This window comes from Schistocerca nitens, chromosome 7 (genome assembly GCF_023898315.1).
Source record: "Schistocerca nitens isolate TAMUIC-IGC-003100 chromosome 7, iqSchNite1.1, whole genome shotgun sequence".
In the NCBI taxonomy this organism is placed as follows: domain Eukaryota; kingdom Metazoa; phylum Arthropoda; class Insecta; order Orthoptera; family Acrididae; genus Schistocerca; species Schistocerca nitens.
The window spans coordinates 345024106-345036997 of record NC_064620.1 but is presented as its reverse complement, the minus strand read 5'-3'; the positions used below and the strand labels follow the sequence as shown (position 1 = coordinate 345036997).

Here is a 12892-nt window from a genome sequence, read left to right as displayed (position 1 = left end):
ATCAAACGGTCCCTTCCCTACTGCCTAGGTCTTCGTGGCAAACGAATCTGCTCCAGTCCGGAATCCCTGAATCATTACACCAACAACCTGAAAACAGCTTTCGCATCCCGCAACTACCCTCCCGACCTGGTACAGAAGCAAATAACCAGAGCGACTTCCTCATCTCCTCAAACCCAGAACATCCCACAGGAGAACCCCAAAAGTGCCCCACTTGTGACAGGATACTTTCTGGGACTGGATCAGACTCTGAATGTGGCTCTCCAGCAGGGATATGACTTCCTGAAATCCTGCCCTGAAATGAGATCCATCCTTCATTAAATCCTCCCCACTCCACCAAGAGTGTCTTTCCGCCGTCCACCTAACCTTCGTAACCTCTTAGTTCATCCCTATGAAATCCCCAAACCACCTTTCCTACCCACTGGTTCCTACCCTTGTAACCGCCCCCGGTGTAAAACCTGTCCCATGCACCCTCCCACCACCACCTACTCCAGTCCTGTAACCCGGAAGGTGTACACGATCAAAGGCAGAGCCACGTGTGAAAGCACCCACGTGATTTACCAACTGACCTGACTACCCTGTGAAGCTTTCAATATGGGAACGACCAGCAACAAACTGTCCATTCGCGTGAATTGACACAGGCAGACAGTGTTTGTTGGGAATGAGGATCACCCTGTGGCTATATATGCCTTGGTGCACGGCCCCAGCACATCTTGGCACAGTGTTACACCGTCCGGGTTATCTGGATACTTCCCACTAACACCAACCTGTCAGAACTCCGGAGATGGGAACTTGCCCTTCAGTATATCCTCTCTTCTCGTTATCCACCAGGCCTCAACCTCCGCTAATTTCAAGTTGCCGCCGCTCATACCTCACCTGTCTTTCAACAACATCATTGCCTCTTTACTTCCGCCTCGACTGACATCTCTGCCCAAACTCTTTGCCTTTACAAATGTCGGCTTGTGTCTGTGTATGTGCAGATGGATATGTGTGTGTGTGCGCGCGCGAGTGTATACCTGTCCTCTTTTCCCCCTAAGGTAAGTCTTTCCGCTCCCGGGATTGGAATGACTCCTTACCCTCTCCCTTAAAACCCACATCCTTTCGTCTTTCCCTCTCCTTCCCTCTTTCCTGATGAGGCAACAGTTTGTTTGGGAAAGCTTGAATTTTGTGTGTATGTTTGTGTGTCTGTCGACCTGCCAGCACTTTCATTTGGTAAGTCACATCATCTTTGTTTTTAGATATATTTTCCTACGTGGAATGTTTCCCTCTAATATATATATATATATATATATATATATATATATATATATATATATATATATATATATATATCTAAAAACAAAGATGACGTGACTTACCAAATGTGCTGGCAGGTCGACAGACACACAAACGAACACAAACATACACACAAAATTCAAGCTTTCGCAACAAACTGTTGCCTCATCAGGAAAGAGGGAAGGAGAGGGAAAGACGAAAGGATATGGGTTTTAAGGTTTTAAGGGAGAAGGTAAGGAGTCATTCCAATCCCGGGAGCGGAAAGACTTACCTTAGGGGGAAAAAAGGACGGGTATACACTCGCGCACACACACACACATATCCATCCACACATATACAGACACAAGCAGACATCTCACAAGCAGACATATGTCTGCTTGTGAGATATATATATATACATACAAAGATAATGTGACTTACCAAACGAAAGTGCTGGCAGGTCGATAGACACACAAACAAACACAAACACACACACAAAATTCAAGCTTTTGCAACAAACTGTTGCCTCATCAGGAAAGAGGGAAGGAGAGGGAAAGATGAAAGGATGTGGGTTTTAAGGGAGAGTGTAAGGAGTCATTCCAATCCCGGGAGCGGAAAGAATTACCTTAGGGGGAAAAAAGGACGGGTATACACTCGCACGCACGCACACACACATCCATCCGCACATACACAGACACAAGCAGACATATTTAAAGACCAAATATATGTCTGCTGTGTCTGCTTGTGTCTGTGTATGTGCGGATGGATGTGTGTGTGCGTGCGAGTGTATACCCGTCGTTTTTTCCCCCTAAGGTAAGTCTTTCCGCTCCCGGGATTGGAATGACTCCTTACACTCTCCCTTACAACCCACATCCTTTCGTCTTTCCCTCTCCTTCCCTCTTTCCTGATGAGGCAACAGTTTGTTGCGAAAGCTTGAATTTTGTGTGTGTGTTTGTGTTTGTTTGAGTGTCTATCGACCTGCCAGCACTTTAGTTTGGTAAGTCACATTATCTTTGTTATATATATAGAGAGAGAGAGTATTTATTCAGAAAGTTATTTATCAGCTTCAACTAAATGAAGATAATTACTCACCTCTTCAGGTAAACTATTAGGTAATCTGGGTATCTCCATACAGACAATGTCTTTGTTGCACACTGGTTTTTCTGGCAAACAGGGCAGTACCAAGGATTATGCTCATCTAACTGCTCACTGAAAATTAATTCTTTCATTTTAGTACCCATTTGACTCAAGTATATATGTTTACTTACATATGTTATACAAATTTATAATGTCATATGACAATTCCTAAAAATTCCTTCTGGTATTTAGTGAAAACTGTCAAATTACTTACTTCTGTCTATTAGGCTCACTTGGGCCCTCTAAATAGGCCTTTACTTACATTAATTGATTGAAGTGAAGTTAAGTTTGGAATGTAACCACCCTGAACTGTGAATTGAAAATATATTTACTGACTTTGCCCGGTGAGCTTATGGTCATAAGAATATTATATCCAACCACACCTGCATCAAAAACCTTCTATATGTGAAATGTCATCTGAACATACTCATAAACAAAACTGATAAAAATTACAGTTAAACTTTATAAAGACCAGGAGTAATAGTTATAAAAAACACGAACTATAATAGGGATTAGGACAATATGAAGAGGTGCAAATATAACCCTTTGGCCACATCAGTTGGGCTTGTTCATACTGAGCTGAGCACTGAGTCTTAACCAACTAATGCATCTACCTGACTAAGTAGCCCGTGTTTGGGCTTCTACCTCGGCCAGAACCACCCAAATGGCCTGCTTGGCCCTGTGCTGAATATTTCTGGAGTACTTTCTGTGATGTCTCCTTTTGTTACATCTCCAAGGTCTCTGTTCATTTTCTACCGATTGGTGGTAGTCTCCCGTACAAAGCGATTACTGAAGATATTGACTACTAGAAATTTAATGTCAGATGGATCCAGATTGCAGAATTCTATGATCGTGGTACTTCAAACACGACAACAATGTGTAAAAACAAATCAGACTGTGTACTTTCACAGGCACTGTGAAACAATTTCTGTAGCATCATTCAATTTTTTTTTAAATAAATAAACTGAAGATACTTTATGAACATACTTCATATATTTTTTATTTTAACAACAGATAACCAATGAAGATTGTTCATAAGAGTGCGCAGATGCTTTGAATGTTTGGGTGTAACTCTTAACTTCTCGTTTAATGTTTTCTTTGACAAAGACTGAGGAAACTTTGCTATAATATGTAATATTACTTGCATAATTGAAAAACATTTTAGGAACAGTGTTGTGTCAGCTTCATTAATGTTTTTGCTGCATTTACTAGAAGTAGCTTAGCCCTTATAGTTGTGTGGCCACAGAAATTAAATTAAATTTGCATATTTCATTGGACTTCCGATGAAATTAAGGAAATAAAATCCTTGGGAAAGCAATAATTTCACAATTTTAACAATACAAGGACCAACATTAATGAAGGATCTTGAGAAAAACCAAGTGAATAAAATGTTCTTGGTATATATCTGTGACCCCCCATGAACCATGGACCTTGCCATTGGTGGGGAGGCTTGCGTGCCTCAGCGATACAGATAGCCGTACCGTAGGTACAACCACAACGGCGGGGTATCTGTTGAGAGGCCAGACAAACATGTGGTTCCTGAAGAGGGGCAGCAGCCTTTTCGGTAGTTGCAAGGGCAACAGTCTGGATGATTGACTGATCTGGCCTTGTAACAATAACCAAAACGGCCTTGCTGTGCTGGTACTACGAACGGCTGAAAGCAAGGGGAAACTACAGCCATAGTTTTTCCCGAGGGCATGCAGCTTTACTGTATGATTAAATGATAATGGCGTCCTCTTGGGTAAAATATTCCGGAGGTAAAATAGTCCCCCATTCGGATCTCCGGGCGGGGACTATTCAAGAGGATGTCGTTATCAGGAGAAAGAAAACTGGCGTTCTACGGATCGGAGCGTGGAATGTCAGGTCCCTTAATCGGGCAGGTAGGTTAGAAAATTTGAAAAGGGAAATGGATAGGTTAAAGTTAGATATAGTGGGAATTAGTGAAGTTCGGTGGCAGGAGGAACAAGACTTCTGGTCAGGTGACTACAGGGTTATAAACACAAAGTCAAATAGGGGTAATGCAGGAGTAGGTTTAATAATGAATAGGAAAATAGGAACGCGGGTAAGCTACTACAAACAGCTTAGTGAACGCATTATTGTGGCCAAGATATATACGAAGCCCACACCTACTACAGTAGTACAAGTTTATATGCCAACTAGCTCTGCAGATGACGAAGAAATTGAAGAAATGTATGATGAAATAAAAGAAATTATTCAGATAGTGAAGGGAGACGAAAATTTAATAGTCATGGGTGACTGGAATTCAAGTGTAGGATAAGGGAGAGAAGGAAACGTAGTAGGTGAATATGGATTGGGGCTAAGAAATGAAAGAGGAAGCCGCCTGGTAGAATTTTGCACAGAGCACAACTTAATCATAGCTAACACTTGGTTTAAGAATCATGATAGAAGGTTGTATACATGGAAGAACCCTGGAGATACTAAAAGGTATCAGATAGATTATATAATGGTAAGACAGAGATTTAGGAACCAGGTTTTAAATTGTAAGACATTTCCAGGGGCAGATGTGGACTCTGAACACAATCTATTGGTTATGACCTGTAGATTAAAACTGAAGAAACTGCAAAAAGGTGGGAATTTAAGGAGATGGGACCTGGAAAAACTGAAAGAACCAGAGGTTGTTTAGAGTTTCAGGGAGAGCATAAGGGAACAATTGACAGGAATGGGGGAAAGAAATACAGTAGAAGAAGAATGGGTAGCTTTGAGGGATGAAGTAGTGAAGGCAGCAGAGGATCAAGTAGGTAAAAAGACGAGGGCTAGTAGAAATCTTTGGGTAACAGAAGAAACATTGAATTTAATTGATGAAAGAAGAAAATATAAAAATGCAGTAAATGAAGCAGGCAAAAAGGAATACAAACGTCTCAAAAATGAGATCGACAGGAAGTGAAAAATGGCTAAGCAGGGATGGCTAGAGGACAAATGTAAGGATGTAGAGGCTTATCTCACTAGGGGGTAAGATAGATACTGCCTACAGGAAAATTAAAGAGACCTTTGGAGATAAGAGAACCACTTGTATGAACATCAAGAGTTCAGATGGAAACCCAGTTCTAAGCAAAGAAGGGAAACCAGAAAGGTGGAAGGAGTATATAGAGGGTCTATACAAGGGTGATGTACTTGAGGACAATATTATGGAAATGGAAGAGGATGTAGATGAAGATGAAATGGGAGATACGATACTGCGTGAAGAGTTTGACAGAGCACTGAAAGACCTGAGTCGAAACAAGGCCCCCGGAGTAGACAACTTTCCATTGGAACTACTGGCGGCCTTGGGAGAGCCAGTCCTAACAAAACTCCACCATCTGGTGAGCAAGATGTATGAAACAGGCGAAATACCCTCAGACTTCAAGAAGAATATAATAATTCCAATCCCAAAGAAAGCAGGTGTTGACAGATGTGAGAATTACCGGACAATCAGTTTAATAAGCCACAGCTGCAAAATACTAACACGAATTCTTTACAGACGAATGGAAAAACTAGTAGAAGCCGACCTTGGGGAAGATCAGTTTGGATTCCGTAGAAATACTGGAACATGTGAGGCAATACTGACCTTACGACTTATCTTAGAAAGATTAAGGAAAGGCAAACCTACGTTTCTAGCATTTGTAGACTTAGAGAAAGCTTTTGACAATGTTGACTGGAATACTCTCTTTCAAATTCTAAAGGTGGCAGGGGTAAAATACAGGGATCGAAAGGCTATTTACAATTTGTACAGAAACCAGGTGGCAGTTATAAGAGTTGAGGGACATGAAAGGGAAGCAGTGGTTGGGAAGGGAGTAAGACAGGGTTGTAGCCTCTCCCCGATGTTATTCAATCTGTATATTGAGCAAGCAGTAAAGGAAACAAAAGAAAATTTCGGAGTAGGTATTAAAATCCATGGAGAAGAAATAAAAACTTTGAGGTTCGCCGATGACATTGTAATTCTTTCAGAGACAGCAAAGGACTTGGAAGAGCAGTTGAACGGAATGGATGGTGTCTTGAAGGGAGGATATAAGATGAAAATCAACAAAAGCAAAACGAGGATAATGGAATGTAGTTGAATTAAATCGGCTTATGCTGAGACACTTAAAGTAGTAAAGGAGTTTTGCTATTTAGGGAGTAAAATAACTGATGATGGTCGAAGTAGAGAGGATATAAAATGTAGACTGGCAATGGCAAAGAAAGCGTTTCTGAAGGAGAAATTTGTTAACATCGAATATAGATTTAAGTGTCAGGAAGTCATTTCTGAAAGTATTTGTATGGAGTGTAGCCATGTATGGAAGTGAAACATGGACGGTAAATAGTTTGGACAAGAAGAGAATAGAAGCTTTCGAAATGTGGTGCTACAGAAGAATGCTGAAGATTAGATGGGTAGATCACATAACTAATGAGGAGGTACTGAATAGGATTGGGGAGAAGAGGAGTTTGTGGCACAACTTGACCAGAAGAAGGGATCGGTTGGTAGGACATGTTCTGAGGCATCAAGGGATCACCAATTTAGTGTTGGAGGGCAGCGTGGAGGGTAAAAATCGTAGGGGGAGACCAAGAGATCAATACACTAAGCAGATTCAGAAGGATGAAGGTTGCAGTAGGTACTGGGAGATGAAGAAGCTTGCACAGGATAGAGTAGCATGGAGAGCTGCATCAAACCAGTCTCAGGACTGAAGACCACAACAACAACAACAACAACAACATATATCTGTGCCAAATAGTGAAATACAAATGAGCTTCAGCCAGAAGGGAAAGAAGCAACAATCACATGTAAAATTTTGAACCATGAAATGCAAGAAAAACACTGCACGGGGGGATAGGAAGAGATTTCTTCTCTCTATTATTATTATTATTATTATATTCTAGCTTGATGACAGAAGTTAATCTGGTCTGTAGAACTTGTAAGAAAATCATGGTGCTTGAGATAGGTCAAGTAAGGTATAGGGCTCACAACATTTAATGTATAATGAAGTTTTCCCCCTGTTCGGATAGTAATGCACAGATGTGAAAATGTTGCTATACAAAAATATTGGAGGGAACATGAAAAATATTCATTCATTCTTGTTCCTTACATCCCATTGAGGAGGACCTTCAAAAGCGTAAAACCAGTAAGAAACATTCCACATGGGAAAAATATATCTAAAAACAAAGATGATATAACTTACCAAACGAGAAAGCGCTGGTATGTTGATAGACACAATAAAAAACACACAAACAAATTTCAAGCTTTTGCAATCCAAGGTTGCTTCATCAGGAAAGACGGAAGGAGAGGGAAGGACAAAAGGATGTGGGTTTTAAGGGAGAGGGTAAGGAGTCATTCCAATCCCGGGAGCAGAAAGACTTACCTTAGGGGGAAAAAAAACACACACACACACACACACACACACACACACACACACATCCGCGCATATACAGACATATGTAAATGCAAAGAGGTTGGGCAGAGATTTCAGTCGAGGCGGAAGTACAGAGGAAAGATGTTGTTGAATGACAGGTGAGGTATGAGGGGGCGCCAACTTGAAATTAGCGGAGGTTGAGGCCTGGTGGGTAACGGGAAGAGAGAATATATTGAAGAGCAAGTTCCCATCTCCGGAGGTCTGATAGGCTGGTGTCAGTGGGAAGTATCCAGATAACCCGGACGCTGTAACACTGTGCCAAGATGTGCTGGCCACGCACCAAGTCATGTTTAGCCACAGGGTATTGCTCATTACCAACAAACACTGTCTGCTGTGTCCGTTCATGCGAATGGCCAGTTTTTTGCTGGTCAATACCACATAGATGGCTTCACAGTGTAGGCATGTCAGTTGGTAAATCATGTGGGTGCTTTCACACGTGGCTCTGCCTTTGATCATGTACACCTTCCGTGTTACAGGACTGGAGTAGGTGGTGGTGGGAGGGTGCATGGGACAGGTTTTACACCGGGGGTGGTTACAAGGGTAGAAGTCAGAGGGTAGGGTAGGTGGTTTGGGGATTTCATAGGGATGAACTAAGAGGTAACGAAGGTTAGGTGGACGGTGGAAAGACACTCTTGGTGGAGGGAGAAGGATTTCATGAAGGATGGATCTCATTTCAGGGCAGGATTTAAGGAAGTTGTATCCCTGCTGGAGAGCCACATTCAGAGTCTGATCCAGTCCCAGAAAGTATCCTGTCACAAGTGGGGCACTTTTGGGATGGTTCTGCGGGAGGTTGTGGGTTTGGGGGGATGAGAACGTGGCTCTAGCTATTTGCTTCTGTACCAGGTCGGGAGGGTAGTTGCGGTATGCGAAAGCTCTTTTCAGGTTATTGGTGTAATGGTTCAGGGATTCAAGACTGGAGCTGATTCGTTTGCCATGATTGACCTAAGCTGTAGGGAAGGGACCGTTTGATATGGAATTGGTGGCAGCTGTCATAATGGAGGTACTGTTGCTTGTTAGTGGGTTTGATGTGGACGGATGTGTGAAGCTGGCCATTGGACAGATGGAGGTCAACGCCCAGGAAAGTGGCATGTGATTTGGAGTAGGACCAGGTGAATCTGATGGAACCAAAGGAGTTGAGGTTGGAGAGGAAATTCTGGAGTTCTTCTTCACTGTGAGTCCAGATCATGAAGATGTCATCAATAAATCTGTACCAAACTTTGGGTTGGCAGGCTTGGGTAGCCAAGAAGGCTTCCTCTAAGCGGCCCATAAATAGGTTGGTGTACGAGGGGGGACATCCTGGTACCCATGGCGGTTCCCTTTAATTGTTGGTATGTCTGGCCTTCAAAAGAGACGAAGTTGTGGGTTAGGATGAAGCTGGCTAAGGTAATGAGGAAAGAGGTTTTAGGTAGGGTAGCAGGTGAAAGGAAGCGCTCCATCGCAGCGAGGCCCTGGACGTGCGGGATATTTGTGTATAAGGAAGTGGCATCAATGGTTACAAGGATGGTTTCCGAGGGGTAACAGGTTTGGTTAGGATACCAGGCATTCGAGAAAGTGGTTGGCGTCTTTGATGAAGGATGGGAGACTGCTTGTAATGGGTTGAAGGTGTTGATCTACATAGGCAGAGATACGTTCTGTGGGGGCTTGGTAACCAGCTACAATGGGGCGGCCGGGATGTTTGGGTTTGTGAATTTTAGGAAGTAGGTAGAAAGCAGTGGTGTGGGGTGTCGGTGGGGTCGGGAGGTGGATGGAGTCAGGTGAAAGGTTTTGTAGGGGGCCTAAGGTTCTGAGGATTCCTTGAAGCTCCACCTGGACATCAGGAATGGGATTACTTTGGCAAACTGTGTATGTAGTGTTGTCTGAAAGCTGATGCAGTCCCTCAGCCACATACTCCCGATGATCAAGTACCACAGTCGTGGAACCCTTGTCAGCCGGAAGAATGACGATGGATCAGTCAGCCTTCAGATCACAGATAGCCTGGGCTTCAGCTGTGGTGATGTTGGGAGTAGGATTAAGGTTTTTCAAGAAAGATTGAGAGGCAAGGCTGGAAGTGAGAAATTCCTGGAAGGTTTGGAGAGGGTGATTTTGAGGATGAGGAGGACGGAACTGCTCCAGGCAGGGTTCAATTTGGATAGCGTCTTGGGTAGTTGGTTCATTAGGAGCAGGATTAGGATTATTTTTCTTCGTGGCAAAGTGATATTTCCAGCAGAGACTACGAGTGTAGGGCAGTAAATCTTTGACGAGGGCTTTTTTTTTTTTTTTTTGTGGTTTTAGGGCGCACAACTTCAATGGTCATTAGCGCCCTGACTACGTTAAGAATGCACCGCGAGGCACAAGTTTAAAACAACTAAAAGGGAAAACACGATAAAAGACAGACTGACAGGCAAAGGATTAAAAAACAGCATCATCAAATGTCCTTAGAGAGGTTTGTCAAATTGATAAAACAAAGAACGCGAGCAGCTGCTCGTGGGTCATCCGCTAAAATGGCTTCTACAGTACATGGCAGGCCAAGATCGAGACGCAGGGTGTTAAAATCCGGACACGACGTTAAAATGTGGCGGACCGTCAGCAATTGCCCACATGGGCAGAACGGCGCCGGCGCAGCCGTCAGCAGATGGCGATGGCTGAACCGGCAGTGGCCAATTCGCAACCAGGCCAAAACTACCTCCTCCCGCCGAGAAGGGCGTGAGGAGGACGTCCAAGCCACGGGAAGAGCTTTCAAGGCCCGAAGCTTGTTTTCTGGAAGTGCAGCCCAATCGGCATGCCACAGCGATACAATGCGCTGACAAATTACCCTGCTACAATCTGACGAAGGGACACAACAAGAAGCTGTCCGAGGCTGGAGGACCGCAGCCTTGGCCGCGGCATCTGCAGCTTCGTTCCCAGGGTACCGACATGGCCAGGAACCCACATAAAGCTAACCGGAGAACCGACGTCCACCAGCTACTGAAGAGGGCGTTGGATCCGGTGCACGAAAGGGTGAACCGGGTACGGATCACCGAGGCTCTGGATAGCGCTCAGGGAATCGGAGCAGATGACATATGCAGAATGTCGGTGGCGGCAGATGTAAAGGACAGCCTGGTAGAGGGCAAAGAGCTCAGCTGTGAAGACCGAACAATGGCCATGGAGCCGATATTGGAAACTTTGTGCCCCAACAATAAAGGAACACCCGACCCCGTCATTGGTCTTAGAGCCATCTGTATAAATGAAGGTCATATTAATGAACTTCGAACGAAGTTCGACAAAACGGGAGTGGTAGACTGAACCGGGGGTAACCTCCTTCGGGAGCGAGCAGAGGTCAAGGTGGACGCGAACCTGAGCCTGGAGCCAAGGTGGCGTGTGGCTCTCGCCCACTCGAAAGGTGGCAGGGAGTGAAAAATTAAGGTGTTGAAGGAGGCGACGAAAGCGAACTCCAGGGGGTAGCAGGGCGGAGACATACAACCCGTATTGACTGTCGAGAGAGTCATCAAAAAAGGAACGATAAGACGGGTAGTCGGGCATTGCCAGTAGCCGACAGGCATACCGACAAAGCAGTATATCGCGCCGGTAGGTGAGTAGCAACTCACCAGCGTCAGCATGAAGACTCTCGACGGGACTAGTATAAAACGCTCCGATCGCAAGTCGTAAACCCCGATGTTGTATGGAGTTGAGGCGGCGTAAGATGGATGGCCGTGCAGAGGAGTATACGAAGCTCCCATAATCCAGCTTGGAGCGGACGATCGACCGATATAGGCGAAGTAGGATGGTTCGATCCGCTCCCCATGACATACCACTGAGAACACGGAGGACATTGAGAGAACGGGTACAACGGGCAGCCAAATAAGACACATGTGGAGACCAACTAAGTTTCCTGTCAAATGTAAGACCTAAAAATTTTGTTGTCTCCACGAATGGGAGAGCAACGGGACCGAGTCGTAAGGACGGTGGGAGAAACTCTTTGTAGCGCCAGAAGTTAATACAGACCATCTTCTCGGCAGAAAAACGGAAGCCATTGGCGACACTCCAGGAGTAAAGACGGTCAAGAGAACGCTGAAGACAGCGCTCCAGGAAACACGTACGCTGCGCGCTGCAATAGATGGTAAAATCGTCCACGAAAAGGGAGCCTGATACATCAGCTGGGAGGCAATACATTATTGGATTGATCGCTATGGCGAAGAGAGCGACGCTCAAAACTGAGCCCTGTGGCACCCCATTCTCCTGGCGAAAGGTGTCTGACAGGACAGAACCCACACGTACCCTGAACTGTCGATCCATTAAAAAGGAACGAATAAAAAGAGGGAGGCGACCGCGAAGGCCCCATGTATGCATGGTGCGGAGAATGCCCGCCCTCCAACAGGTGTCATAAGCCTTCTCCAAATCAAAGAACACAGCCGTGGTCGGGCGCTTCCGCAAGAAGTTATTCATAATGAAGGTCGACAAGGTAACCAGATGGTCAACAGCAGACCGGCGCCTACGAAATCCACATTGTACATTGGTAAGGAGGCGTCGAGACTCGAGCAGCCAAACCAATCGAGAGTTAACCATTCGCTCCATCACTTTACAGACACAGCTGGTAAGCGAGATGGGTCGATAACTGGAAGCCAAGTGCTTGTCCTTCCACGGCTTAGGAATCGGGACAACAATAGACTCGCGCCAGCATGCGGGAACATGTCCCGACGAGGGCTGTTTGGTTGAATCTGGAAGTAGGGCTGAAGGTGAGACCTTTGGATAGGACAGAGGTTTTGAATTGGGAGAGAGGTTTGGAGGAAAGGTTAACTACTGAATTGGGGTGTTGTGGTTCCTGAGGTTTTGGGGGGAGTGAAGCTGGAAGTGGGAGATTGAGTAGATGGGAGACACTGGGTCTGTGTGCAATGAGAGGAGGTTGAGGTTTGTTGGAAAGGTTGTGGAGGGTGAGTGAGTTGCCTCTCCAGAGGTGGGAAACCAGGAGATGGATAGTTTTTTGAGGTGGAGGGTGGCATGCTGTTCTAATTTGCGGTTGGCCTGTAGGAGGATGCTCTGAACAGCCGGTGTGAATGTGGGAGAGGAAAGATTGAGGACTTTGATTAGAGATAGGAGTTGACGGGTGTGTTCACTGGCTAAGTCGATGTGTAGGTGAAGGATTAGGCGGGTGAGGGCTATGGATTGTT

At 44.9% G+C, this 12892-nt stretch overlaps 1 protein-coding gene across 4 annotated transcripts in view; it reads right to left on the bottom strand.

Moving 5' to 3' along the window:
- The window catches only part of LOC126194957 (uncharacterized), a 233260-nt gene that overhangs the window by 55468 nt on the left and 164900 nt on the right, over positions 1–12892 (bottom strand). For all 4 annotated transcript variants that reach the window (XM_049933347.1, XM_049933349.1, XM_049933346.1 and 1 more), the window contains exon 14: positions 2344–2460. In XM_049933347.1, coding sequence (XP_049789304.1) covers positions 2344–2460 — 117 coding nt within the window. The remainder of the gene's footprint in view (positions 1–2343; positions 2461–12892) is intronic.